This window comes from Oncorhynchus nerka, linkage group LG27, assembly GCF_034236695.1.
Source record: "Oncorhynchus nerka isolate Pitt River linkage group LG27, Oner_Uvic_2.0, whole genome shotgun sequence".
NCBI classification, from domain to species: Eukaryota; Metazoa; Chordata; class Actinopteri; order Salmoniformes; family Salmonidae; genus Oncorhynchus; species Oncorhynchus nerka.
In genome coordinates, this window is record NC_088422.1 from 15,379,099 (window position 1) to 15,405,124 (window position 26,026).

The following is a 26,026-nucleotide window of genomic DNA, read 5'->3' on the forward strand; positions in this document are numbered from 1 at the left end:
TCCCCATACCCTCGCTCTATTCCTACTCCCCATACCATAGCTCTATTCCTACTCCCCATACCCTCGCTCTATTCCTACTCCCCATACCCTCGCTCTATTCCTACTCCCCATACCCTCGCTCTATTAGTATTCCCCATACCCTCGCTCTATTCCTACTCCCCATACCCTCGCTCTATTCCTACTCCCCCTACCCTAGCTCTATTAGTATTCCCCATACCCTCGCTCTATTAGTATTCCCCATACCCTCGCTCTAATAGTATTCCCCATACCCTAGCTCTATACCTACTCCCCATACCCTCGCTCTATTAGTATTCCCCATACCCTCGCTCTATTAGTATTCCCCATACCCTAGCTCTATTAGTATTCCCCATACCCTAGCTCTATTCCTACTCCCCCTACCCTCGCTCTATTCCTACTCCCCATACCCTCGCTCTATTCCTACTCCCCATGACCTAGCTCTATTCCTACTCCCCCTACCCTCGCTCTATTCCTACTCCCCATACCTTCGCTCTATTCCTACTCCCCATATCCTAGCTCTATTAGTATTCCCCATACCCTCGCTCTATTCCTACTCCCCATACCCTCACTCTATTCCTACTCCCCATACCCTCGCTCTATTAGTATTCCCCATACCCTCGCTCTATTCCTACTCCCCATACCCTCGCTCTATTCCTACTCCCCCTACCCTAGCTCTATTAGTATTCCCCATACCCTCGCTCTATTAGTATTCCCCATACCCTAGCTCTATTCCTACTCCCCATACCCTCGCTCTATTAGTATTCCCCATACCCTCGCTCTATTAGTATTCCCCATGCCCTCGCTCTATTAGTATTCCCCATACCCTCGCTCTATTAGTATTCCCCATACCCTCGCTCTATTCCTACTCCCCATACCCTAGCTCTATTCCTAATCCCCATATCCTAGCTCTATTAGTATTCCCCATACCCTAGCTCTATTCCTACTCCCCTACCCTCACTCTATTCCTACTCTCCATACCCTCGCTCTATTCCTACTCCCCATAACCTAGCTCTATTCCTACTCCCCTACCCTCGCTCTATTCCTACTCCCCATACCTTCGCTCTATTCCTACTCCCCATATCCTAGCTCTATTAGTATTCCCCATACCATAGTTCTATTCCTACTCCCCATACCCTAGCTCTATTCCTACTCCCCATACCATAGCTCTATTCCTACTCCCCATACCCTAGCTCTATTCCTACTCCCCATACCCTAGCTCTATTAGTATTCCCCATACCCTCGCTCTATTAGTATTCCCCATACCCTCGCTCTATTAGTATTCCCCATACCCTAGCTCTATTCCTACTCCCCATACCCTCGCTCTATTAGTATTCCCCATACCCTCGCTCTATTAGTATTCCCCATGCCCTCGCTCTATTAGTATTCCCCATACCCTCGCTCTATTAGTATTCCCCATACCCTCCCTCTATTCCTACTCCCCAAACCCTAGCTCTATTCCTAATCCCCATATCCTAGCAGTTTAACCACAGACTCCTCTGGACAGTCTAACCACAGACTTCTCTGGACAGTCTAACCACAGACTCCTCTGGCCAGTCTAACCACAGACTTCTCTGGACAGTCTAGCTACCACTGATTCTCTGTTAGTCATTTGACCCTATCATCATCAATGTAAGTTAACACACTGTCATTACATGCCATAGAGGCTTCCATAACTGATGTTAACTATAGGAATTTACACCACATGGTTCCTTACATATACCGGTGTTAATGAGTGGGAACAATCAATAGATCTAAGTTGTCTCCACAACACCACTTCTCAGATTGCAAAATATTTTCAAAGGTTACTTGAAAAAACTTTTTTTTTCTCCTCTAGACATATTTGATGTTAGTTTGAAAGAATACTGTCCTCCCAAACCTCTCTACAGCACCCTGAGCACACTTGGTGAGAGAATGAGCAACGAGTGAACTCTAAGAACCAACTCATTCCCACGATGTTGGCCGAGAACACTGATGCAGAGCACCATCTACTGGCATATTGGTGAACTGCAACCCACCATATAAAACGTGAACAACGTTTAATCAAATACTGGCCAGAGGAGTCTGTGGTTAGACTGGCCAGAGGAGTCTGTGGTTAGACTGGCCAGAGGAGTCTGTAGTTAGACTGGCCAGAGGAGTATGTGGTTAAACTGGCCAGAGGAGTCTGTGGTTAAACTGACCAGAGGAGTCTGTGGTGCTCTGAAATAGATCACAACTTCACAGTTTCTACTTTCAGCTGTTCTATTGAAGGCAAATGTCACAAAACTAGAAACTGAATTTCCAGAAGATATTTCTGAAGGAATGTGTAGTGAAATAAGTGTGTGTGTGTGTGTGTTCAGCTGCTGAAAGAAAGTGAGTCTTTGTTATAAAGGTGAGGGACAAGGAAATATCACAGATAGTACCTTTAAACATGTTAATTTGAAGACACACACATACAGTTGAACGTTTTGGGTAGCCTTCCACAAGCTGGGTGAATTTTGGCCCCTTCCTCCTGACAGAGCTGGTGCAACGGAGTCAGGTTTGTAGACCTCCTTGCTCGCAAACTTTTTCAGTTCTGCCCACACATTTTCTATGGGATTGAGGTCAGGGCTTGTGATGGCCATTCCAATACCTTGACTTTGTTTTCCTTAAGCCATTTTGCCTCAACTTTGGAAGTATGCTTGGGGTCATTGTCCATTTGGAAGCCAAGCTTTAACTTCCTGACTGATGTAGCCTGGCGGCATGGTAGCCTAGTGGTTAGAGCGTTGGATTAGTAACCGGAAGGTTGCAAGTTCAAACCCCCGAGCTGACAAGGTACAAATCTGTCGTTCTGCCCCTGAACAGGCAGTTAACCCGCTGTTCCTAGGCTGTCATTGAAAATAAGAATTTGTTCTTAACTGACTTGCCTGGTTAAATAAAGGTAAAATAAAATAAAAGATGTTGCTTCAATATATCCACATAATTTCCCCCCATCATGATGCCATTTATTTTGTGACGTGTAGGAGTCCCTCCTGCAGCAAAGAACCCCATAACATGATGCTGCCACCCCCATGCTTCACGGTTGGGATGGTGTTCTTCGGCTTGCAAGCCTTCCACTTTTTCCTCCAAACATAACGATGGTCATTATGGCCAAACAGTTCTATTTTTGTTTCATCAGACCAGAGGACATTTCTCCAAAAAGTACAATCTATAGACACTAGAGATCACGGCTCTGTCGCCGTGACCAGGAGACCCATGGGGTGGCGCCCAATTGGCCCAGCGTTGTCCGGGTTAGGGGAGAACCGGGAAGTCCTTGTCCCATCACGTTGGCAGGGATGTCCTTGTCCCATCGCACTCTAGCGACTCCTGTGGCGGGCCGGCACATGCTCGCTGACACGGTCGCCAGGTGTACAGTGTTTTCTCCGACACATTGGTGCGGCTGGCTTCCTGGTTAAGCGGGCATTGTCAAGAAGCAGTGCAGCTTGGCTGGACGCACAGCTCTCGACCTTTGCCTCTCCCGAGTCCGTACGTGAGTTGCAGCAATGGGACAAGACTGTAACTACCGATTGGATACCACAAAATTAGGTAGAAAAAGGCACAATAAACAAATTGTATTAATAAAAGAATTCCCACCAAGTGGGTTAACCCTATTGGCGCGATGAGTAGAGTGTTTGCCATTGTGCCAGCGACCCAGGTTCTCTTCCCTGCCCTGCCGTTCGCGACAATTTTCTACAAGCGCAGTTCGCTGCAAGCACACAACAACTAAGAAACACAAAGCACAAACAAATTAAAGAGGAAAAAGACAGTTAACTACAATAAATATTTATTGTCAAGTTCATTCATAGTTACAGTACATTTATACAGTGATGCTGTACAATAATAATATTCAAGACTTACTAAGTCAAAGGAATGTTACATTTCCAAACTGAATGCTGAACGACCTACATTACCATACACGTTGTAAATACTTGCAACAATGATATACTGAGACACCTGAGGACTTGTGCTGCTGTCAGCAACCCTACGTCGTTACAGTATAGCCTGCTCCCTTCATTTTAAATCTGTAAAACAGATTTATACACACTCATCTGTAGTTTCATGGTCCGTTACTCGCACACGCACACACACACCACACACACACACACACACACACCAATACTCAACACAGAGGAAAAGTGTCAGCATAAGCCAGTATGTGATCAGTCAAAATATACAAGGTCACATCGCACTACAAATCATCTTTCTCCTCATATATCGTAAGATGCCTCACTTTTCCTTTCGCGCATTGATATGTAGGAAACTACTTGATAGAGACAACATTCTTCTATCTGACCTCTGGACCAAAGTTATTATATCCATGGGAGACGCTGTAGACATACATACTGTATCATGTCCTCTAGTTAGGTCATAGTAGATGGAGATGGGGTCACAGCCCTCGTTTGCTTCTGAGTTAACCTTCATAGGCTTTCAGTCTCTCTGTAGATCATTGATCTGGTGGAATTAGATGCTGCATGGTCTATCAGGCAGATGTTTCCTGCTGTAGGCTTCTCTTTTGTCACACACTCCCCAACAGAGATACTGCTGAGCTGACACACTCCGTTCACATGTCAACCTCACACACACTCACACACATCTACTGCTGTTAGACCTGTGTGTAGCGGATGATCTCACTCAGGTCGTAGCCCGTCACAGCGAAGGCGTAGCCGTCCCCATCGCAGAACTTAGCCCCGCAGATCTGGGTGTCTGTCACACACTCGTTATACATGTGCACGATCTGGAGGGAGAGAGAGGGAGGGAGGCAGTCAATGTCTGTCTGTGTGTGCGTGGTGTCGTGAGGTTCCTCCCTGGTATGGTTTGAGAGGTTACCTCCACACTGTTAGTCTCTGGGGTCATGGTCAGATGCCACACTCTAACCAGAGAGTCCTCAGCAGCAGAAAGAAGCTTGGAGCACAAACACACAGACAGAGACAGACAGACAGGGAAAATGATCCATTAGCATCAGAATTCACTCCCTTACATTAAGATGTTTTGCCTTTCTACATGGATCTCTAGTAGCTTGCTTTAAAATCAGTTTGCATACAACTGGTGATAAACACAGTCCATTGTCTGGAGATAGATAGTCATATGGAAATTGCCAATCCCTCCCACTGCCCCATCCTGACAGCATCTGGTGTTGACCTCACCAGGCCAGAGAAGGGGGCGATGTCCAAGGAGTAGATCCAGCGTGCGTGGGCGTTGACCTCTGCGTGGACGATCCCTGTCACGGCCTCGTAGAGACGGATCTGCCCTGTGCCGTAGCCTGCCACCACGGTTCCCTTCCACAGCTTCACTGAGGAGCAGCTCATACTGGTGCAAGAAGAGGGCAGAGGTGTTGAGGTTAGTGGTGGCATTTCCACAGATGCCAGGCCAATGGCAAGAGGAACTCATAACTACAAGGCCTCTATGGCCTTATCTGAAGAAGGGAGTTCAAATGTGGTTAAAAGATCCTACTGTCAGTAACTCACTTACTCGAAACCAGGGATCTTGTTGAGCAGCTGGAAGTCCTCTCCTGACTTCCACACACAGAGATTGCCAGAGTCGTCAGCACTCACCATGTCTGCAATGCACTCCTGGGGGAGGGAGAGCATCAACGACAGGGTCAATATCTAAAGCTGTGATTGATGCATATTGACAGACAACTACACCTTCATCTGTCTGTCGGTTCTACATGGTTACGGTTATTATCGAACATAACACTTGGCCCCAGATGGATAATGCTTTTCCGAGATTAACAACAGACACATGGTGTTTCTGCATAGTACCAGGCTACCGGAACATTCTGAGGCCAAATCCGTGATGGACTCCTTGTGCTCCTCCAGCACCTCCGAGAGGGTGATGTTACTGCCTTTAATGGGGACGTCAAACACCAGCATAGAGCCAGACGAGATGCCTGCAGAGAGAGAGAGAGATGAAATTGGCTGGGTTTTGATCAACATCCTGTCAGGTCTGAAGTGATTGCAGGAGAGAGAGGGAGAGGCCTAGCTTGCCGTGCTCATTCTGTACTTACCCACACAGATGTATTTTTCCCGCACTGCTGCAATCCCTCGAGCAAACACTGCCTGAGCTGTGGGTACAGATCAGGATATATCATCAGCACGGTCCTCTGAGCTCACACACTCAACCTACAGTACACCAAACTCCTCTCCATGGCAAAGACACCCATCCATGATAAAGACACCAATCCATGGTAAAGACACCCATCCATGGTAAAGACACCCATACATGGTAAAGACACCCATCCATGGCAAAGACACCCATCCATGGCAAAGACACCCATCCATGATAAAGACACCCATCCATGATAAAGACACCCATCCATGATAAAGACACCCATCCATGGCAAAGACACCCATCCATGATAAAAACACCCATCCATGGCAAAGACACCCCTCCATGATAAAAACACCCATCCATGGCAAAGACACCCCTCCATGGTAAAGACCCCCATCCATGATAAAGACACCCATCCATGATAAAAACACCCATCCATGATAAAAACACCCATCCATGGTAAAGACACCCATCCATGGTAAAGACACCCATCCATGATAAAAACACCCATCCATGGTAAAGACACCCATCCATGGTAAAGACACCCATCCATGATAAAGACACCCATCCATGGTAAAGACACCCATCCATGGTAAAGACACCCATCCATGGTAAAGACCCCCATCCATGGCAAAGACACCCCTCCATGGTAAAGACCCCCATCCATGGTAAAGACACCCATCCATGATAAAGACAACCCTCCATGGTAAAGACACCCATCCATGGTAAAGACACCCATCCATGATAAAAAACACCCATCCATGGCAAAGACACCCCTCCATGGTAAAGACACCCATCCATGATAAAGACAACCCTCCATGGTAAAGACACCCATCCATGGTAAAGACACCCATACATGGTAAAGACACCCATACATGGTAAAGACACCCATACATGGTAAAGACACCCATCCATGATAAAAACACCCATCCATGGTAAAGACACCCCTCCATGGTAAAGACACCCATCCATGGTAAAGACACCCATCCATGATAAAAACACCCATCCATGGTAAAGACACCTCTCCATGGCAAAGACACCCATCCATGGTAAAGACACCCATCCATGGTAAAGCTGGCCACCAGACAATCACACAACAGAAAGAGAAAAGGACTCCTGTTGGAGAGCTTCTGTAGCTGTTACTGGGTAGAGATAAAGGAGCAGCTCATTCATATCCAAAGGAAGAGTCTCTCTTGGGTTTGTGTGCAATGGTAAGGGTTAGAGGAGACTCAGTATTTGTATATGGGGCAGAAGTTACCTGTTTGGGTTTCAGGCGTGTCCAGTGCATGCCAGTATACCATTATGGATCCATCCGACTCATACATCTGGAACACAGACACACCTGTCAAGACCTGACCAACAGGCGGACAGCATTGTACAAGGCCACACACATGTTACAGGAGGCTGCAGAGGGGAGGACGGCTCATAATAATATCTGGAACGGTGCGAATGGAATGATATCAAACACATAGAAACCATGTGTTTGATACCATTCCACTCCAGCCATTAACACAAGCCATCCTTCCAAATGTAGTTAACACCAACCTCCTGTGACACACACGCACACACAATCCACTCACCTGGATGCCTTTCTGAGAGGTGAGCACCAGGATGTCACGAGATGGGAGGACACACCAGGCTGCCTGAAAGGAGAGACAGCAAGTTTCCCCTTCAACAAAAGATCAAATACTGCACCAACTCATGTCCATCTAACATGGACATTAAAGAAGGAAGTAGACCCATATCATTCATGATCCACTGACACCCTCTTGGTCAGCGCTAATAACAGTCTACCTGCATGATGAGGGAGGAGCTGGTAGCTACGTTGGCCTCTTTGGACTGCAGCTGGCGGTGGGAGTAGTTGAGTCCGTCCCAAGAAGCACTGACCATATTGACCATGTTGGCGTGTACCACTGTGAAATAGGTCAGGCTCCGCGGGGCTATGCGCAGCACGCTCAGGTTGTTGTATAGCGCAGACGCACTGCTTTTCATCTGAATGCTTTTCTCTTTGTGGTACATCTTTCAATCTTATCAATTCAATTGGGTAAAAAGGGAGAGTGCAAATAGTGTACTTAATGACAATTCTGGGGAACAATGAGAAATAAAGCTGGTTAGTATTGCAGTGTGTGTCAGTATGTCGCTGTGTCTCCGAGTTGGGTGAGATGTGGGAAAAGAGGTAGCGTAAAATATGTCATACCAAAAAACACAATGGCAGCTACATAATGTTGCCCAACGTGAAGATTATCATTCTCATTGAGCAAGTTCAGCGAACATGCTGACCTACTAGCCAGCTAACGTTAGTCATCCAAATTATTTTTGACCATGCCACACTGGGCACTTGAATCAAGCTAGCTGTATAGCTAATCAGCTTGACATGCACTCCTATGAATTGGAAGACGTTAGAAGCCATCTAGTTATCAGTCTAGCCATTGCCGGCTAAATTACCTAACGGATACGTTACATCAATTAGGAACTAAGTTAGTTAGCTAATGTAATGCAATTCAGCAAAATGTAGTTAGTTAGCTAATGTAATGCAATTCAGCAAAATGTAGTTAGTTTGCTAATGTAATGCAATTCAGCTAAATGTAGTTAGTTAGCTAATGTAATGCAATTCAGCAAACATAAATAGTTAGCTAAAGTCGCCTTTAAGTCTATTCATCTTTCTTACGCTAGCTAGCTAACGTTGGCTAGCTACTGCTAGCAAGCCTAAGCTTGGAGGCAAGCATTGTCGAACAGAATACCGTATTGTGAACTAACGTTAGCTTCTATCATATATTCTGCTAGATAAATACAGTTAGCAATATTCTATGTTACGTTATTCATTCATCAACAAGTGCTAAATAGATTGCATTTCATTTAGCGAGGAGGAGATTACCATTGCGCGTCCTTTGCAGCCATAGTGACAGCTCCACCTTTGCGTGAAACGTCATACGTTTTGTGTACACAAAAAAAGGTAGTGGCGTTTTCAGTTGCCAAGCAATCCTGTCTTTTTGGGTTGGAAAAAAGTAGGGCAACGAGAGAAGTGTTCTTGTTCTTTTCCCATCAGATTGAAGACAAAGATTTTCAGCCTGCTCTTTGTTTAAGGTACCTAAATATTGTTATCTAGATTAGAAAGCAACCTTGTTATGTTTGTTGATGCATTGCTTCACTTGGCTAGGTTGTTCAATCACTGCAGGCAGCTTCAAAGATTTTTCACTTCTTGTCCAATACAAGGTGGTGAGGGCTGTGTTATTGTTGCACTCAGCAGACAGTCCGGTGTGTTACAAGAAAGTGACAACTCTCTCCAAGTAGAAAACCCACCAAGAAGGCCTATTGTAACTCCATCCATAAAACATAAATGTACAAATTAATCTAGTACTTTTGAAGGGAGTGAGAGTAGAAAAGGACAAGATTCTGAACCAGAACTATAACTAAAAGTTATTGCTTTGAATGGCTGCACATTTAATAGTATCCTACATCTTTTTTTCACTCACGCAATTCTAATCTAACCTCAGCAAAATAAGAAACGTCCCCTTTTCAGGACCCTGTCTTTCAAAGATAATCGGTAAAAATCTAAATAACTTCACAGATCTTCATTGTAAAGCGTTTAAACACTGTTTCCCATGCTTGTTCAATGAACAATAAACAATTAATGAACATGCCCTATGGAACGGTCGTTAAGACATTATCAACTTACAGACGGTAGGTAATTAACGTCACAGTTTATGAAAACTTAGGACACTAAAGAGGCATTTCTACTGACTCTGAAAAACACCAAAAGAAAGATGCCCAGGGTCCCTGCTCATCTGTGTGAACGTGCCTTAGGCATGCTGCAAGGAGGCATGAGGACTGCAGATGTGGCCAGGGCAATAAATTGCAATGTCCGTACTGTGGGAAGCCTAAGACAGCACTACAGGGAGACAGGACGAACAGCTGATCATTCTCGCAGTGGCAGACCATGTGTAACAACACCTGCAAAGGATCGGTACATCTGAACATCACACCTGCGGGACAGGTACAGGATGGCAACAACAACTGCCCGAGTTACACCAGGAACGCACAATCCCTCCATCGGTGCTCAGACTGTCCGCAATAGGCTGACAGAGGCTGGACTGAGGGCTTGTAGGCCTGTTGTAAGGCAGATCCTCACCAGACATCACCGGCAATAACGTCGCCTATGGGCACAAACCCACCGTCACTGGACCGGACAGGACTGGCAAAAAGTGCTCTTCACTGACGAGTCTCGGTTTTGTCTCACCAGGGGTGATGGTCGGATTCGCGTTTATCGTCGAAGGAATGAGCATTATACCGAGGCCTGTACTCTGGAGCGGGATCGATTTGGAGGTGGAGGGTCCATCATAGTCTGGGGCGATGTGTCACAGCATCATCGGACTGAGCTTGTTGTCATTGCAGGCAATCTCAACGCTGTGCGTTACAGGTAAGACATCCTCCTCCCTCATGTGTTACCCTTCCTACAAGCTCATCCTGACATGACCCTCCAGCATGACAATGCCACCAGCCATACTGCTCGTTCTGTGCGTGATTTCCTGCAAGACAGGAATGTCAGTGTTCTACCATGCCCAGCGAAGAGCCCGGATCTCAATCCCATTGAGCACGCTCTGGGACCGGTTGGATCGGAGGGTGAGGGCTAGGGCCATTCCCCCCAGAAATGTCAGAGAACTTGCAGGTGCCTTGGTGGAAGAGTGGGATAACATCTCACAGCAAGAACTGGCAAATCTGGTGCAGTCCATGAGGAGGAGATGCACTGCAGTACTTAAAGCAGCTGGTGGCCACACCAGATACTGACTGTTACTTTAGATTTGGACCCTCCCTTTGTTCAGGGACCATTTCTGGTTAGTCACATGTCTGTGGAACTTGTTCAGTTTATGTCTCAGTTGTTGAATCTTGTTATGTTCATACAAATATTTATACATGTTAAGTTTGCTGAAAATAAACGCAGTTGACAGTAAGAGGACTTTTCTTTTTGTGGCTTATGTGCTTACTCAGGCTCCCGGCAAAGATGTCCCGCGCTGCATCAAAGTCCCGTGCTGAGAAGGGGCGCACCAACTCTGCTCCTGCACCCCCCCCTCCTCCTTCCCAGAGTCCAGATGTGGTGGACATTGTCCCGGGCCGCCTGACAGAGTCTAACTGGGTGTCCATGCTAGTGCAGGAGGAAGGAGAGGAGGTGGTGGTGGAGGTCCTGTATGAATTCATGAACCATATCATGGAGAAATGTTACACTGTGTACCTCCAGAGACAGGTGAGGCCTTACGTTCACAGGTGGACACTACCTGTGTCAGACAGTAGTCTGATACATTCACTGTGCAGAGATGACATTCTGATTTTGTTTCAAACAAATATTAATAAATGTACTGTAGCCAATGAAGAATCCTTCAGTTTACGTGGCTTATCAGTTTAATGTGGGCAGTATACAGTGCATTCAGGAAAATATTCAGACACCTTCCATTTGTCCACATTATGTTATGTTACAGCCTTATTCTAAAATGGATTAAATAAAAATAAATGTTCATCAATCTACATACCATACCCCATAATGACAAAGCGAAAACAGGTTTTTAGAAACGTTTACAAATTTATTAAAACTGATACCTTATTTACATAAGTATTCAGACCCTTTGCTATGCGACTCGAAATTGAGCTCAGGCGCATCCTGTTTCCATTGAGATGTTTCTATAACTTGACGGGAGTCCACCTGTGGTAAATTAAATTGTTTGGACATGATTTGGAAAGGCACACACCTGTCTATATAAGGTCCCACAGTTGACAGTGCATGTCAGAGCAAAAACCAAGCCATGAGGTCGAAGTAATACTCCATAGAGCTCAGAGACAGGATTGTGTCGAGGCACAGATGTGGGGAAGGGTACCAAAAAATGTCTGCAGCATTTAAGGTCCCCAAGAACACAGTAGCCTCCATGATTCTTAAATGGAAGAAGTTTGGAACCACCAAGACTCTTCCTAGAGCTGGCCGCCCGGCCGGCCAAACTGAGCAATCAGAGGAGAAGGGCCTTGGTCAGGGAGGTGACCAAGAACCCGATGTTCACTCTGACAGAGCCCCAGAGTTCCTCTGTGAAGATGGGAGAACCTTCCAGAAGGACAACCAATACTGCATCACTCCACCAATCAGGCCTTTATGGTAGAGTGGCCAGACGGAAGCCACTCCTCAGTAAAAGGCACATGACATCCCACTTGGAGTTTGCCAAAAGACTCTGAGACCATGCGAAACAAGATTCTCTGGTCTGCTGAAAACAAGATTTAACTCTTTGGCCTGAATACCAAGCGTCACGTCTGGAGGAAACCTGGCATCATCCCTATGGTGAAGCATGGTGGTGGCAGCATCATGCTGTGGGGATGTTTTTCAGTGGCAGGGACTGGGAGACTAGTTGAAAAAGTTGAAAGGCGCAAAGTACAGAGAGATCCTTGATGAAAACCTGCTCCAGAGCACTCAGGAACTCAGACTGGGGTGAAGGTTCACCTTCCAACAGGACAACAACCCTAAGCACACAGCCAAGATAATGCAGGAGTGGCTTCGGGACAAGTCTCTGAATGGCCTTGAGTGGCCCAGCCAGAGTCCGGACTTGAACCTGATCGAACATCTCTGGAGAGACGTGAAAATAGTTGTGCAGCGACGCTCCCCATCCAACCTGACAGAGCTTGAGAGGATCTGCAGAGAAGAATGGGAGAAACTGCCCAAATACAGGTTTGCCAAGCTTGTAGCGTCATACCTAAGACTCGAGGCTGTAATCGCTGCTCAAGGTGCTTCAACAAAGTACTGAGTAAAGGGTCTGAATACTTATGTAAATGTGATATTTTATTTTTATTTTCTAAAAACCTGTTTTTGCTTTGTCATTATGGGGTATTGTGTGTAGTTTGATGAGGGAACAACACAATTTAATCAATTTTAAAATAGGCTGTAATGTAACAAAGTGTGGAAAATGTCAAGGGGCCTGAATACTTTCTGAATGCACTGTATATACTATTGATTTAATCAATTCACTTTACAATAAGTGCCTTCCTTTGCTCAGAGGATCAAATGCACTGTTTCAATCTGGCTGGTGACCAATTTCCCTTTACTATCCTCTCACCAATAATGCTGCTAATTCTTTGCGGGACTGACAATGAAATGTCTCCTCTCTAGCCAGAGTTATTCACAACGTCTTGGGCCCGAGATTATTTGGTGCAGATTCTGGAGTGGCAGTTCCTGGTCCAGGATGAGGGGGAAGGACCAGACAGTGCCCCCTCCTGGGAAGAAGATTCAGAGCCCCTGCCGTCAACTACAGACTCCTGGGCACAAGGCTGTGTGCAGGTTCTGCAAGTCAAGCCAACAAAATACCCTTCTCCCCTACAGGTAGCTCTGAACAATACTCCATCGAGCTGCATTGTGTTTCCACTCTAACAAGTCTACTTGGAAATAAGCCAAAATGTCAAGGATATATCTAGCAGTAAATATGTAGTAGTAAAGTAAGTAGATAACTCCATGAAGTATATTGTTTGAAGCTAGTTGCTTGCTTACCGGTGAGTGGCCGGTGTAATGCTAATACCTGAAAGCTAATCATTTAATCATAATAATGTAATCTAACACATCTCTGGTGTTTTCCTCCAGAGGTCCACTCCGGTTGGTGAGGCGGCTGGACGGACAGGTCATAGGGCCAATCACAAGACTCACACAGTGAGCCAGCTTAGTTCCTCTCCCAAGCATTCCAGAAAAGACAGAAAAGCCAGAGAGCCACCAGGTTTTAGGGGTTTCAAACTATCCCCTGCTCCCCCACCCATAACTGAGGGAGGGACCTGGAGGCAGCATCACACATCACCCACCACTCCTACAGAGGACTACCTGCAGTCTCCAAGGCATTCTCTGAACAGCTCAGTGACTGAGGAAGAAGAGTATGTAGAGACATGCCCAAACATTTCTGTCCAAAGTGCTAAGCTCCGCCCTCAGCGTGGAGGCCTCCCATCCTTGCGGAGACTGGATCTTGCCCGTCTTCCACGCCATCGTGTCTGGCCCCAATATGAAGTGCTGGATGCCAGTCCCTCAAAGCGCCATCCATTGAGAACCGGAGGTCCACTGGCAGCAGGGCAGAATCTCGAGAAACAACACACCACACAGACAAAGGCAATGAAACCCTTGACCAACGACAAAGGCCCATCCATGGCCCAGAGGAGAAGTGCCCTGACTGGGGCAGTCTCTCTGACCATTAAAAGGAGGAGTATTCCGCATGGGGGCAACAGTGAGGGGATTGTACCCTTCTCTGGCACCCTGCTGCTTGATAGCATGGAGCTGGCCCCTGGGGTCACTCTCAAAGGCCCCCAGGGGACCCGTTTCAGCCCCCTCAAAGGATGCCCAGCCCAGCTAGAGCACAGTGCAGAGCTGAGGCCCATACGGAACAATCTGCCTGTGCCACTGTTTTCCCTGGAGCAGCTGACGGCCGGACCAGACCCTCAGGTCAACACACTGATTTGACACCAACTGGGCCATTACTCAAGAACTTTGGGAAGGTCAATTACTGAAGACAAAATAATGGGATCCATTTCATGACAATAACTTCAAGAATGAAAGAAATGTACAAATTGTTGAGATTAAATAACGTTAAAAAATATATATATTTATTTTAAAATGTGTCATTTTTCAGTGATTTCCACAATGAAAGTAGACATTTGAGTTAACTTCACTATTCCCAACTAATCCGATATTTGATGCTCCATGGTGGAGCAGTAGGCCATATGAGGCAGAAAGGCATTTTTTTTCAATGCTATGAGTAAATTTAACAAGATGGCACGGTGTCATATATATTGCTCGAATTGTCATAAATTGACAGTATTTTTTGCAAATCAAGTTTATCTTCGTGTGCGCTCTTTGCTGCTAGAAACCTAGTACTGCAGTGGCGACACCACGTGACTAATGCGGAACAACAACAAACGTGAAAATGTGTTGCAGTCAAGAAGCCCTTGTTGGACGACAGTCACTTCCCTGAATAAATGCCTCTCGTCAGCACCAAGTCAAGCAGCAGCAGTTAATGTCGTAATAATTATAATTTTTATATTGATGTACGCGATGTATGGAACATGGTTAGTTCTCCTTATACTTTCCCAAACGCATGGACATTGTTTGTGCCAAAATCGTACCACAAACTTCAGACCCAACATTGTGATGGTGATGTCCGATGCATTTGTAAGTACTGCCACTTTGACATTTTGTAAATATTTTTGATTCGTTTTACACAACATTCTCATGAGATTTTGTGTGGATTATATTTAAATGTAACTTTCCTGATGATTTATAAGTTGTTTCCACCAGTGAGTTTTAACAAGAATTTAAGCTTTCTGCCATTATCAGATATGTCTATATCCTGGAAAATGTTTTTATTACTTACAACCTCATGCTAATCGTATTAGCCTACGTTAGCTCAACCATCCCGTGGAGTTGTAATATCTCTAGTTAATTTATCACAGCTCTGATAAGGTTGGAGGGTGGTCATGGATCAGTTATTATCAATAGAGACATAGTAGATGCTCTGTTACTACCTCAAAGAAGGGAGAAAGAATTAGGAAGGATGTTTTTTTAAAGGTATTCAAACTCTTTATTTCCCTCTTGCTGAAGGATGGGCGGCTGACCTTTGACCCTGGGAGTAGGGTGGTCCAGTTACCATACTTAAACTATCTCCGGGAGCTAGGCACTGTCTTCATCAATGCCTACACCAATTCTCCAATCTGTTGCCCCTCAAGAGCAGGTAAGATGTTGGTGTGCATTTGTATGGAAGACCTCAAGGCAACAGCAGATCATTGGTCAATAATGTGGGCTATGTTACGATCCATTCACAACATACAGAACAAGAAGTTGAATTGCATAATGCTGGTGGATGACTCTGAATCCGATAGTTTGTGAGTAACAGACATGTTCAGTACAAAGGAATGGAATGTAACCAGCTCAAATTGTATTCAAAGTCAAACAATACTACAACTGAATTTCAATCCAGTGGCCACCATAAGTCCATGGAAGGAAACATTTCACGGTCTGTTTTATGTTGATTCTTTTTCTCAGCTATGTGGAGTGGTCGCTTTGTCCATTTAACTGAGTCCTGGAATAATTATAAGTGCCTGGACCCCAATGCCACAACGTGGATGGACATGCTCCAACAGAATGGCTATAACACCTTGAGTGTTGGGAAGCTGGACTATACTTCAGGAAGTCACTCTGTCAGGTGGGTGGGCACTGCAGTGAGTCATGAATGTCAAACATACCCTCGTAAAACTGACTATCCTACCGATCCTTGACTTCGGCGATGTCTTTTACAGAATAGCCTCCAAAATAGCGCTCCAGCAGGTATATTTTACTGGTCATCCCCAAAGCCAACACCTCCTTTGGCAGCCTTTCCTTCCAGTTCTCTGCTGCCAATGACTGGAACGAATTGCAAAAATCACTGAAGCTGGAGATTTACAACTCCCTCACTAACTTTAAGCATTTCTGTCAGAGCAGCTTACTGTACCTGTACACAGCCCATCTGTAAATAGCCCACCCAACTACCTCATCCCCATATTGTTATTATTTTTTTTGCTCTTTTGCACCCCAGTATCTCAACTTGCACACCAACACTCCAGTGTTAACACTAAATTGTAGTTATTTTGCCACTATGGCCTATTTATTGCCTTACCTCCCTAACCTTACTACATTTGCACACACTGTACTTAGCTTTTTCTATTGTGTTATTGACTGTACATTTGTTTATCGCATGTGTAACTCTGTGTTGTTGTTTTTGTCGCACTGCTTTGCTTTATCTTGGCCAGGTCGCAGTTGTAAATTAGAACTTGTTCTCAACTGGCCTACCTGGTTAAATAAAGGTGAAATACATTTAAATAAATAATAATAATTTATAACAGAACTGACAGCATCATTTTACAGGAAATAGTGAGCTCACTTAAAGTAGCCAGTCTTGTAATGCTAAGAGATGCAGAGACTTTATGTGTAGATAGATAGGGTTGTGCATGGAAATGTTCTATTCAGTCTCATTTTCCCCAAATGTGAACAGTCCCTTGATTTCTGACTCATGTCTTTATTTAGGCCTATGTTTTTTTCCTCGTGTCAAGTTTGTTAATGTCACATTTTTATGATGTGTGTATTTCCACTCCAGTAATCGTGTGGAGGCATGGACGCGAGATGTGCCTTTCCTTCTGCGGCAAGAGGGCCGGCCGGTGACAGACCTGGTTGAGAACGCGTCCACAACGAGAGTCATGACCAAGGACTGGAGAACCACGGACATTGCCACCCAGTGGATCCGCCACAAAGCTGCAGCTCTCTCCAAGCCTTTCGCCCTCTACCTGGGCCTGAACCTGCCACACCCCTACGTCACAGACTCCTTGGGGCCCAACGCTGGGGGGTCCACCTTCCGCACCTCCCCTTACTGGCTCGAAAAGGCACGTTCTCTTCAAGAATTACTACTAGTTCCTATTTACAATTTTATAGCAGTCATGTGTCATGTTAGCAGTCTAGCTTTGTTTTAACTGTGCTAACCAAATGTTGATACATCTTCAGAAGCATTCGACTTTACTCTAGATTGTCAAACCATGTTGATTGATTCCCATCTGCAGTCTGCGCTTGTGTTCCATTTCGCAGCATGTGTAATAAGGAGCTGCTGTCCACACACAGGTGATGCCTGAATTAATCTCTATTCCAAAATGGCTGCCGTTGTCCGACATGCACCCTGTGGACTACTACTCCACCTTCACCAAGAACTGCAGTGGGAACTTCACAGAGCAGGAGGTCAGACAGATACGGGCCTTCTACTACGCTATGTGTGCCGAAACAGATGCAATGCTGGGTTAGTGGTGACTTAATTGTTTGTGTCTGGAATTTCATTTGGCCAAATGTGTCCATCCGTACAATGTTTTACAGTGTTGCAGAATGTGGTGTTCAGCAATGGACAGTTTAGCAGCTACTGGTGTTATACTGGTTTATTGCAGATGTATTGCTGTTGGTAGTAAAACATCTAGCCACGTGCCAGCCAGGCAGCCACCAACCATAGGATGTTCTGCAACCTTGTGCAACTCAATCGGTTTTCATACAAATCAAATCTAATGTTATTTGTCACATACACATGGTTAGCAGATGTTAATGCGAGTGTAGCGAAATGCTTGTGCTTCTATTTCCGACACTGCAGTAATAACCAACGAGTAATCTAACCTAACAATTCCACAACTACTACCTTATACACACAAGTGTAAAGGGATAAAGAATATGTACATAAAGATATATGAATGAGTGATGGTACAGAACGGCATAGGCAAGATGGTATCGAGTACAGTATATACATATGAGATGAGTAATGTAGGGTATGTAAACAAAGTGGCATAGTTTAAAGTGGCTAGTGATACATGTATTACATAAAGATGCAGTAGATGATATAGAGTACAGTATATACATATACGTATGAGTAATGTAAACATATTAAGTGGCATTGTTTAAAGTGGCTAGTGATACATTTTTTACATGTATGGCAGCAGCCACTCAATGTTAGTGGTGGCTGTTTAACAGTTTGATGGCCTTGAGATAGAAGCTGTTTTTCAGTCTCTCGGTCCCAGCTTTGATGCACCTGTACTGACTTCGCCTTCTGGATGATAGCGGGGTGAACAGGCAGTGACTCAGGTGGTTGTTGTCCTTGATGATCTTTATGGCCTTCCTGTGACATCGGGTGGTGTAGGTGTCCTGGAGGGCAGGTAGTTTGCCCCCGGTGATGCGTTGTGCAGACCTCACTACCCTCTGGAGAGCCTTACGGTTGTGGGCGGAGCAGTTGCCGTACCAGGCGGTGATACAGTCCGACAGGATGCTCTCGATTGTGCATCTGTAGAAGTTTGTGAGTGCTTTTGGTGACAAGCCGAATTTCTTCGGCCTCCTGAGGTTGAAGAGGCGCTGCTGCGCCTTCTTCACAACGCTGTCTGTGTGGGTGGACCAATTCAGTTTGTCCGTGATGTGTACGCCGAGGAACTTAAAACTTACTACCCTCTCCACTACTGTCCCGTCGATGTGGATAGGGGGTGTAGTCGATGAACAGCATTCTCACATAGGTATTCCTCTTGTCCAGATGGGTTAGGGCAGTGTGCAGTGTGGTTGCGATTGCGTCATCTGTGGACCTATTGGGGCGGTAAGCAAATTGGAGTGGGTCTAGGGCAGGGGTGGGCAAACTTTTTGACTCGCGGGCCACAATGGGTTCTAAAATTTGACAGAGGGGCCGGGCCAGGAGCATTTGGAGGGAGTGTTTGGGCAGGATATACTAAAGCATTAAATGTAGTGTGTGCAAACCTCATAGCACAGTAAGAACACTACAACCCAATTTATTAACTGTCTTTCAAATGTGAAAAATAGCCCTTATCAGTTAATAAATTTGTCTCAAGGAATATGCAAGATATGGCATTTACATACTATTTCGCAGATACTGGGAGGGGGAAATGTAAATAGATTAAAATAACATACGCACTGTGATTTATCAAGATTGCGTCTGTTTTTAATAAGTTTCAATCGAAGGTGCAAAGTTAAAGAAATCAACATTTATTGAAAAATGGAATCACTTTCAAAACATATTATTACACAACGAAATACTCAAGCTCAATAATATCTACTTGTGTTAAACTCCGCAAAATCATGGATGGATTGTCCTGACCGCCCGCTCTACAAACTCGCCACGGACGCCCTCGCCTTCACGCGCAAACAGTACACGTGTATCGTTGCCAAGCACACAGACATAGGCTGTATTAAATATCCTACCTGCAGCTGAAAATTTAAATTTAAATTAAGAGCGATGTGCGGCGTGTTAATTAAGCTACTGTACCGCTGCTGTGCGTAAATGCGCATTGCTCTTAATTAAAAGACGCACTTCCAAACTTTCCATATGCATTTTTTCATAACACAGCAGAAAAACTCACCATTTCAGTGGGAACAGTGTTGTTGGTCTCCCTTTTTTGCCAGTGCATCAAAGTCTGGAGTTAGTTTTGTTGTGGCAATTCTCAGGACAGATCTGAGGTGTTGGTCAGTTAACTTGGATCTGTGATGGGCTTTGTTGATTTTCATGACGCTAAACGTCTGCTCACACACGTAGGTCGAGCCAAACAACACCAGCATCTTCTGCACCGTCCTCCGGAGGTTTGGAAACGCGGTCTCGTTAAGTGAAGCGTAAAAGTCATTCAGTTTAAGAGACTTGAACTTCTCATTTGAGACGGAGTCAGACTGAAGATCGATCAGTTCCAATTGCAGCTCCTGCGGTGCTGATTCGGGGTCTTCGTCCAGTGATTTGCAGTATTTCTTCGCATTTCGGGCGGCCTCTTTCTGCACGGCTAGTGTGGGGAAATGTGCGAAAGATTTGTTTGACATTTGCCTGGAGAATAAAACCAGCTTGGATTTGAAGGCTCTCACATTTGTGTACATGTCGTGCGCAAACTGATCTTTCCCCTGTAGCTTCACGTTCAGCTCATTCATGTGTGAAAATATGTCCACAGCAAACGCAAAGTCACAAAGCCAGTTTGTGTCGCTCAGCTCGGGGAATTCTTCGGATTTCCCCATTAAATTAAAAAATGAGCGAATCTCGTCTTTGAGCTCCCAGACTCGTTGAAACACTTTCCCCAAACTTAACCAGCGGACGCGAGAGTGGTAAATTAGGTCCTGGTGATCCGCATTAGTTTCTTCCAGGAACGTAATGAACTGACGATGATTAAGTCCCCTTGCTCGTATGAAGTTTTAACAAGTTTTACAACTGGATCCACGACGTGATTAAGCTGCAATACAGATTTACACAGAGACTCCTGATGAATGATGCAGTGAAGTAAAATAACATCCTGGTCAGGGTTTTCTTCTTTCACTTTATCCTGGATTCTTTTCAGCAGCCCAATGTTTTTTCCAGTTAAATTTGGCGATCCATCCGTGGTGACATTGGCAAGTTTACTCCAAGGTAGCTTCATTCTCTCGATGACAGCAGACACCTGTTCATATAAGTCCTCTCCTCGCGTTTTCCCTTTCAGTGATTCCATGCTCAAAAGCTCCTCCGTTATCTCAAAACTGTCGTTAATCCCTCGGATAAAAATTAGGAGCTGAGCAGTGTCTTTTATGTCGTTACTTTCATCCAGTGCTAGTGAATATAACTTAAAGGACTCCGCCTTTTTGTTTAACTCGCTGACTATATCTTCGTCAATCAGTTCCACGCGGCGAGTCACTGTCCTGCGTGCTAAACTGATTTTTTCAAACTTGGCTTTGCTCTCCGGACACAAGAGACCTGCTGTCTCTACCATGCACTCTTTCAAAACTCGCCTTCGGAGAAAGGCTTGCTAGCCTTTGCTAATTTGAATGCCAGCAAATAACTTGCCTTGGTACTTGACTCTTGAATTGCAGTTTGTCGGTGAAAAAGTTCTGTTGACTCTGTAAATTAGCTGCCAACCTCTGAGCAGTAGCCGCCCGTTCTTGTGTTGACTGCTTGCTAGCATAGTTTGCATGCTTCGTGGCAAAGTGACGGCTGATATTGTACTCTTTGAAAACCGCAACAGCTTCTTGGCATATCAGACATACAGCCGTTGATCGGACTTCAGTGAAGAAGTATTTTGTTGTCCACTCCTTATTAAACACTCGGCATTCGCTGTCCACTTTCCTTCTCTTTGGTCTGCTCATTTTCACAGAAGGGCTTAATGGTGACGTGAAACGAAGTGAAAATTAAAGTGAAATAAAGAGAAATTACGCGCCACTCCAACAACGGTCAATGTGGTTTGAGTGCGCCATCTATTGGGGAAACGTGGGCATTGCAGGGAAAGGGGAAAAAAGGAGATTTTTACTATAATTTGGACAAGTTCGGCGGGCCGGATTAAAAAGCCTAACGGGCCGTATGTGGCCCGCGGGCCGTAGTTTGCCCATGTCTGGTCTAGGGTGTCAGGTAGGGTGGAGGTGATATGGTCCTTGACTCATCTCTCAAAGCACTTCATGATGACGGAAGCGAGTGCTACGGGGCGGTAGTCGTTTAGCTCAGTTACCTTAGCTTTCTTGGGAACAGGAACAATGGTGGCCCTCTTGAAGCATGTGGGAACAGCAGACTGGGATAAGGATTGATTGAATATGTCCGTAAACACACCAGCCATGCGGTCTGCGCATGCTCTGAGGACACGGCTGGGGATGCCGTCTGGCCTGCAGCCTTGTGAGGGTTTACACGTTTAAATATTTTACTCACGTCGGCTGCAGTGAAGGAGAGTCCGCAGGATTTGGTTGCGGGCCGTGTCAGTGGCACTGTATTGTCCTCAAAGCGGGCAAAAAAGTTATTTAGTCTGTCTGGGAGCAAGACATCCTGGTCCGCGACGAGGCTGGTTTTCTTTTTGTAATCCGTGATTGACTGTAGACCCTGCCACATACCTCTTGTGTCTGAGCCGTTGAATTGCGACTACTTTGTCTCTATACTTACGCTTAGCTTGTTTGATTGCCTTGCGGAGGGAATAGCTACACTGTTTGTATTCGGTCATACATTGATTAGGTGTAAAACATTCTTGGCAAAACAAAACTGTTTTCAAATGTAGTTTGGAAGTTGAATAAGTAGTCCCTTACATTACACACTTCTACTCCTTGAATGCAATCCCAACAGACACTCATTCTGTTGCGGTCCGTGCTATCTGGGATCCTTGCAATGTCCCTACTCCATTTAATGTTGATATTTTGAAATAGTTAAAGTTAGGTAAGGGTTCAGGGTAGGGATGTTCGAAGGATCCCGGAGAGTACTAACCATTCTGTGGCTGCGCTACTCTCTGTGGTCCTTCTAGGCCAGGTGATCTCAGCTTTGCGAGACACAGGCTTGCTGGACACCACAGTGCTGCTCTTCACGTCTGACCACGGCGACCTGGCCATGGAGCACCGACAGTTCTACAAGATGTCCATGTTTGAGGGCAGCTCCCATGTCCCCCTGCTCATCATGGGGCCTGGGGTGAAGTCTGGCCTGCGGCTGAGTCAGCTAGTGTCCTTGGTGGACATCTATCCCACTGTGCTGGGTAAGTACAGGAGTATATGCGGGTCAGAAGCACAGGGCTCGATGATGTGGAGGGATTCAAAGGGTTGTTACACATCCTGGTCAGTAAACTGATTCCATTCCACATACATGTTTGCAGAGATGGCAGGTGTAGCAGTGCCAGGTGGCCTTAGTGGTCATTCACTCCTGCCTTTGCTGTCTCAGTCTGCTGCCCTGCCCGCACGGCCTCGCCCAGACTGGGTATTGAGTGAATACCACGGTTGCAATGCCAACGCCTCCACCTATATGTTGAGGGAGGGCCGGTGGAAGTACATTACCTATGCAGATGGTGTGAGTGTCCCCCCGCAGCTTTTCGGTGAGTGCCCCCCCCCCCCCCCCCCCACTGAAAGATTACTGGAGGAAATAGGGTTTAGGGTTTGTTTTTATCCCCCATCATTACTTATCAGCATGTAAATTACACATGGTCCAATATCTAATCCTTTTATTTAGTGGATAAATATGATTTGGAACAGTACCACTACTGTGTGTACTTGGTATGTGATTTTTAAGCATAGCCACATATCTTTTGGCATTATTTATCTGTCAACTGACTTCCTTAGTTAAATAAAGGTTAAATAAATATGTCATGTCATTCCCCACTAAAACCTTTGTCAGAATGTTCCCTCAGTGCAGCCCTCCCTCAGCCGCAGGGTCTACGTAGATCAAATCTCTGCAACCTTTCCTCTTGTAACACTTTTAACATCTCTCTCCCCTGACAGACCTAACGGTGGACAAAGAGGAGCTTCACAATGTGGCGTCCAAATTCCCTGATGTGTGTCGTCACCTGGACAAGCTGCTGCGCAGCGCAGTAGACTACCCCCAAGTCTCTCAGGCAATCTGTCTCTACAATAAGCAACAGTTTGCTGCATGGCGAAAGAGTCTTGGTGACAATTATACCCAAGTCATTGCAAACCTGCGTTGGCATCTGGACTGGCAAGAGGATGTGGAGAACAATGAGAAAGCCATCGATGAGTGGCTCATGACATCTGGGTTCTCTTCTGAAAAGCTCAAAGTATCTATGTTTTAACTGGCCTGCTGTATTAGAAAAGCACCAAAATAAAGATGTCATGCCAAACATGACTACCAATAACTGCACAATCCACAACAGTGCTGCAAATTGAAATGATCATTCTGGTCAAAATGTGAGAACACACACCCCTGTAGTTAAAGCGTAATTATAATTCACTTGTTTCTTTGTTTATTTACTCTGGTAAGATTGTGGGCGGCAGGTATAGTAGTGTTGGGCTAGGAACCGAAAGGTCGCTGGTTTGAATACCCGAGATGACGTGGTGACAAATCCTTCGATATGCCCTTAAGCAAGATACTTAACTTACTTATGTCAGTGCTCCAGTGGCACGATACTACTATGGATGACCCTGTAAAACAATGCATTTCACTGCACCTATCCGGGGTGTATGTGACAATGAAACATAAAATAAATATATTTTATGTCTGGTAGATTTTCTATATTATATTCACTTCTGGTCCTGGAGAGTTGTTGGCTTTTGTTACAGCCCAGTAGTAAAGCTCTTGTAAATATTGGGTCGCATCAACCACAGATTATGGATATACTGACAAGATACGTTTCTCCGCCCTAACAATGGGAGTCGTTGTCCACACAGGCAAGGCGGGCTGTCTAGCTCCCGCCTATCCTTTCTTTGGATTGGATACATCTTGTTATTGTAATCCCCTTTTGAATATTCAATGAGGGTTATTGACATCAAATTCCTATGTTCAATGGAGAGAGATGCTATGCCACTAGCCTCATGACATGAATATACATCGCCATCTGATCTTCAAAAGGTTCTACAGCTGCACCATTGAGAGCATTGCATCACTGCCTGGTATGGCAACTGCTCGGCCTCTGACCGCAAGGCATTACAGAGGGTAGTGCGTACAGCCCAGTACATCACCGGGGCCAAGTTTCCTGCCATCCAGGACCTCTATACCAGGCGTTGTCTGAGGAAAGCCCTAAAAAAGTTCAAAGACTCCAGCCACCCTAGTCATAGACTGTTCTCTCTGCTAACGCACGCAAGCGGTACCAGAGCGCCAAGTCTGGGTCCAAGAGGCTTCTAAACAGCTTCTACCCCCAAGCCACAAGACTGTATCGGTACTGTTGATAATGGGATATGATAAAGGGTGAGTCGGTCAAGGATCGATGCAGACAAGGTGGTAGATTGTACGACAAGCGACAGGTTTATTCAGAGTGAAGATATCTGGTACAGCGTATATACGGGCCCCTCTGTTAGCTCATCAGAGACTAGCAGAAAGGAACCTTGCTAACAGTGAGTACAAGCTTCATATACAGAACAGAAAGTAGGTTGATTTCTAGGAGATCGGATCTTCGGATTGGATCAGGCTGGGGTGTAGTCATCCGGCATTGGCTCTGTTGTCTGTCCGTCATCGTAGAATCCTGCCATGCCTGTTCTTGGTCGTCACACCATGTTCAGCTGAAAAGGAGATCTGGTGTGTGCGCTATCTTCAGTCACACAATGTTCGGCTGGGAGGGAGATTATGTGTGTGTGCTAGTTTGTCTCCAAGTCTAGGCTTTCTGCCAATCTGTGGGTGTCTTATCTGGGTGTCCTCGGCAGCTATGTGTGTACTGTATGTGCGTTGTCCCTGTCTTCTGGGGTCAGTGTGTAAGAGCGTATGCGTCCCTGTCCTGTCCTCGAGAGTCCGTGTGTAATGTGTGTGCGTCCCTATCTTGTCCTCGAGAGTCCGTGTGTAATGTGTGTGTGTGAGAGATATCCTGTATGGGGCCCAACCTGTTTTACTATGAAAATACGTTGTCTCAGCTATAGTAGTGTAATGTCACCTACATAGGAATTAATAGTAATGTAATGTCACCTACATAGGAATTAGCAGTCCCTTACAGTACCCCCTGTATATAGCCTCGCTATTGTTATTTTACTGTTGCTCTTTAATTATTTGTTACTTTTATTTCTTATTTTTGT

General features: G+C 45.4%; 3 protein-coding genes across 7 annotated transcripts in view; 2 read left to right on the forward strand and 1 right to left on the reverse strand.

Annotated features, from left to right (window-relative positions):
* The window catches only part of LOC115111290 (uncharacterized protein C2orf81 homolog), a 79,940-nt gene extending 65,072 nt beyond the window's left edge, over positions 1-14,868 (forward strand). Inside the window, exons 1-4 of one of the 2 annotated variants that reach the window (XM_029637202.2) lie at positions 9,019-9,147; positions 11,050-11,302; positions 13,199-13,408; positions 13,664-14,868. In XM_029637202.2, coding sequence (XP_029493062.1) covers positions 11,063-11,302; positions 13,199-13,408; positions 13,664-14,521 — 1,308 coding nt within the window. In that variant the 5' untranslated portion in view covers positions 9,019-9,147; positions 11,050-11,062 and the 3' untranslated portion in view covers positions 14,522-14,868. Of the gene's footprint in view, positions 1-9,018; positions 9,148-11,049; positions 11,303-13,198; positions 13,409-13,663 lie in introns of those variants that run through there. The other variant, XM_065011411.1, reaches the window with a different exon arrangement.
* wdr54 (WD repeat domain 54) lies at positions 3,780-9,026 on the reverse strand. Of its 3 annotated transcripts, XM_065011413.1 has the most exons (10): positions 8,939-9,026; positions 7,858-8,090; positions 7,644-7,706; positions 7,322-7,388; positions 6,020-6,076; positions 5,775-5,902; positions 5,482-5,582; positions 5,157-5,319; positions 4,840-4,914; positions 3,780-4,747 (listed from the first exon to the last, which is right to left on the reverse strand). In XM_065011413.1, the coding sequence occupies exons 2-10, from the start codon at positions 8,080-8,082 to the stop codon at positions 4,616-4,618; spliced, it is 1,011 nt and encodes a 336-aa protein (XP_064867485.1). In that variant the 5' UTR covers positions 8,083-8,090; positions 8,939-9,026; the 3' UTR covers positions 3,780-4,615. The 3 variants fall into 3 exon arrangements, with proteins under 3 accessions (XP_064867485.1, XP_064867484.1, XP_064867486.1); XM_065011412.1 differs by lacking the exon at positions 8,939-9,026 and having other exon boundaries at positions 7,858-8,932; XM_065011414.1 differs by lacking the exons at positions 4,840-4,914; positions 8,939-9,026 and having other exon boundaries at positions 7,858-8,932.
* A 140-nt stretch (positions 14,869-15,008) lies between the features above and the next one.
* Positions 15,009-24,530, forward strand: arsk (arylsulfatase family, member K). 2 transcript variants are annotated; one of them, XM_029637200.2, is made up of 8 exons: positions 15,009-15,229; positions 15,659-15,788; positions 16,100-16,259; positions 17,187-17,469; positions 17,702-17,873; positions 22,831-23,055; positions 23,173-23,388; positions 23,792-24,530. In XM_029637200.2, the coding sequence occupies exons 1-8, from the start codon at positions 15,104-15,106 to the stop codon at positions 24,097-24,099; spliced, it is 1,620 nt and encodes a 539-aa protein (XP_029493060.1). In that variant the 5' UTR covers positions 15,009-15,103; the 3' UTR covers positions 24,100-24,530. The 2 variants fall into 2 exon arrangements, with proteins under 2 accessions (XP_029493060.1, XP_029493061.1); XM_029637201.2 differs by lacking the exons at positions 15,009-15,229; positions 15,659-15,788 and adding an exon at positions 15,801-15,939.
* The last annotated feature ends 1,496 nt before the right edge of the window (positions 24,531-26,026 follow it).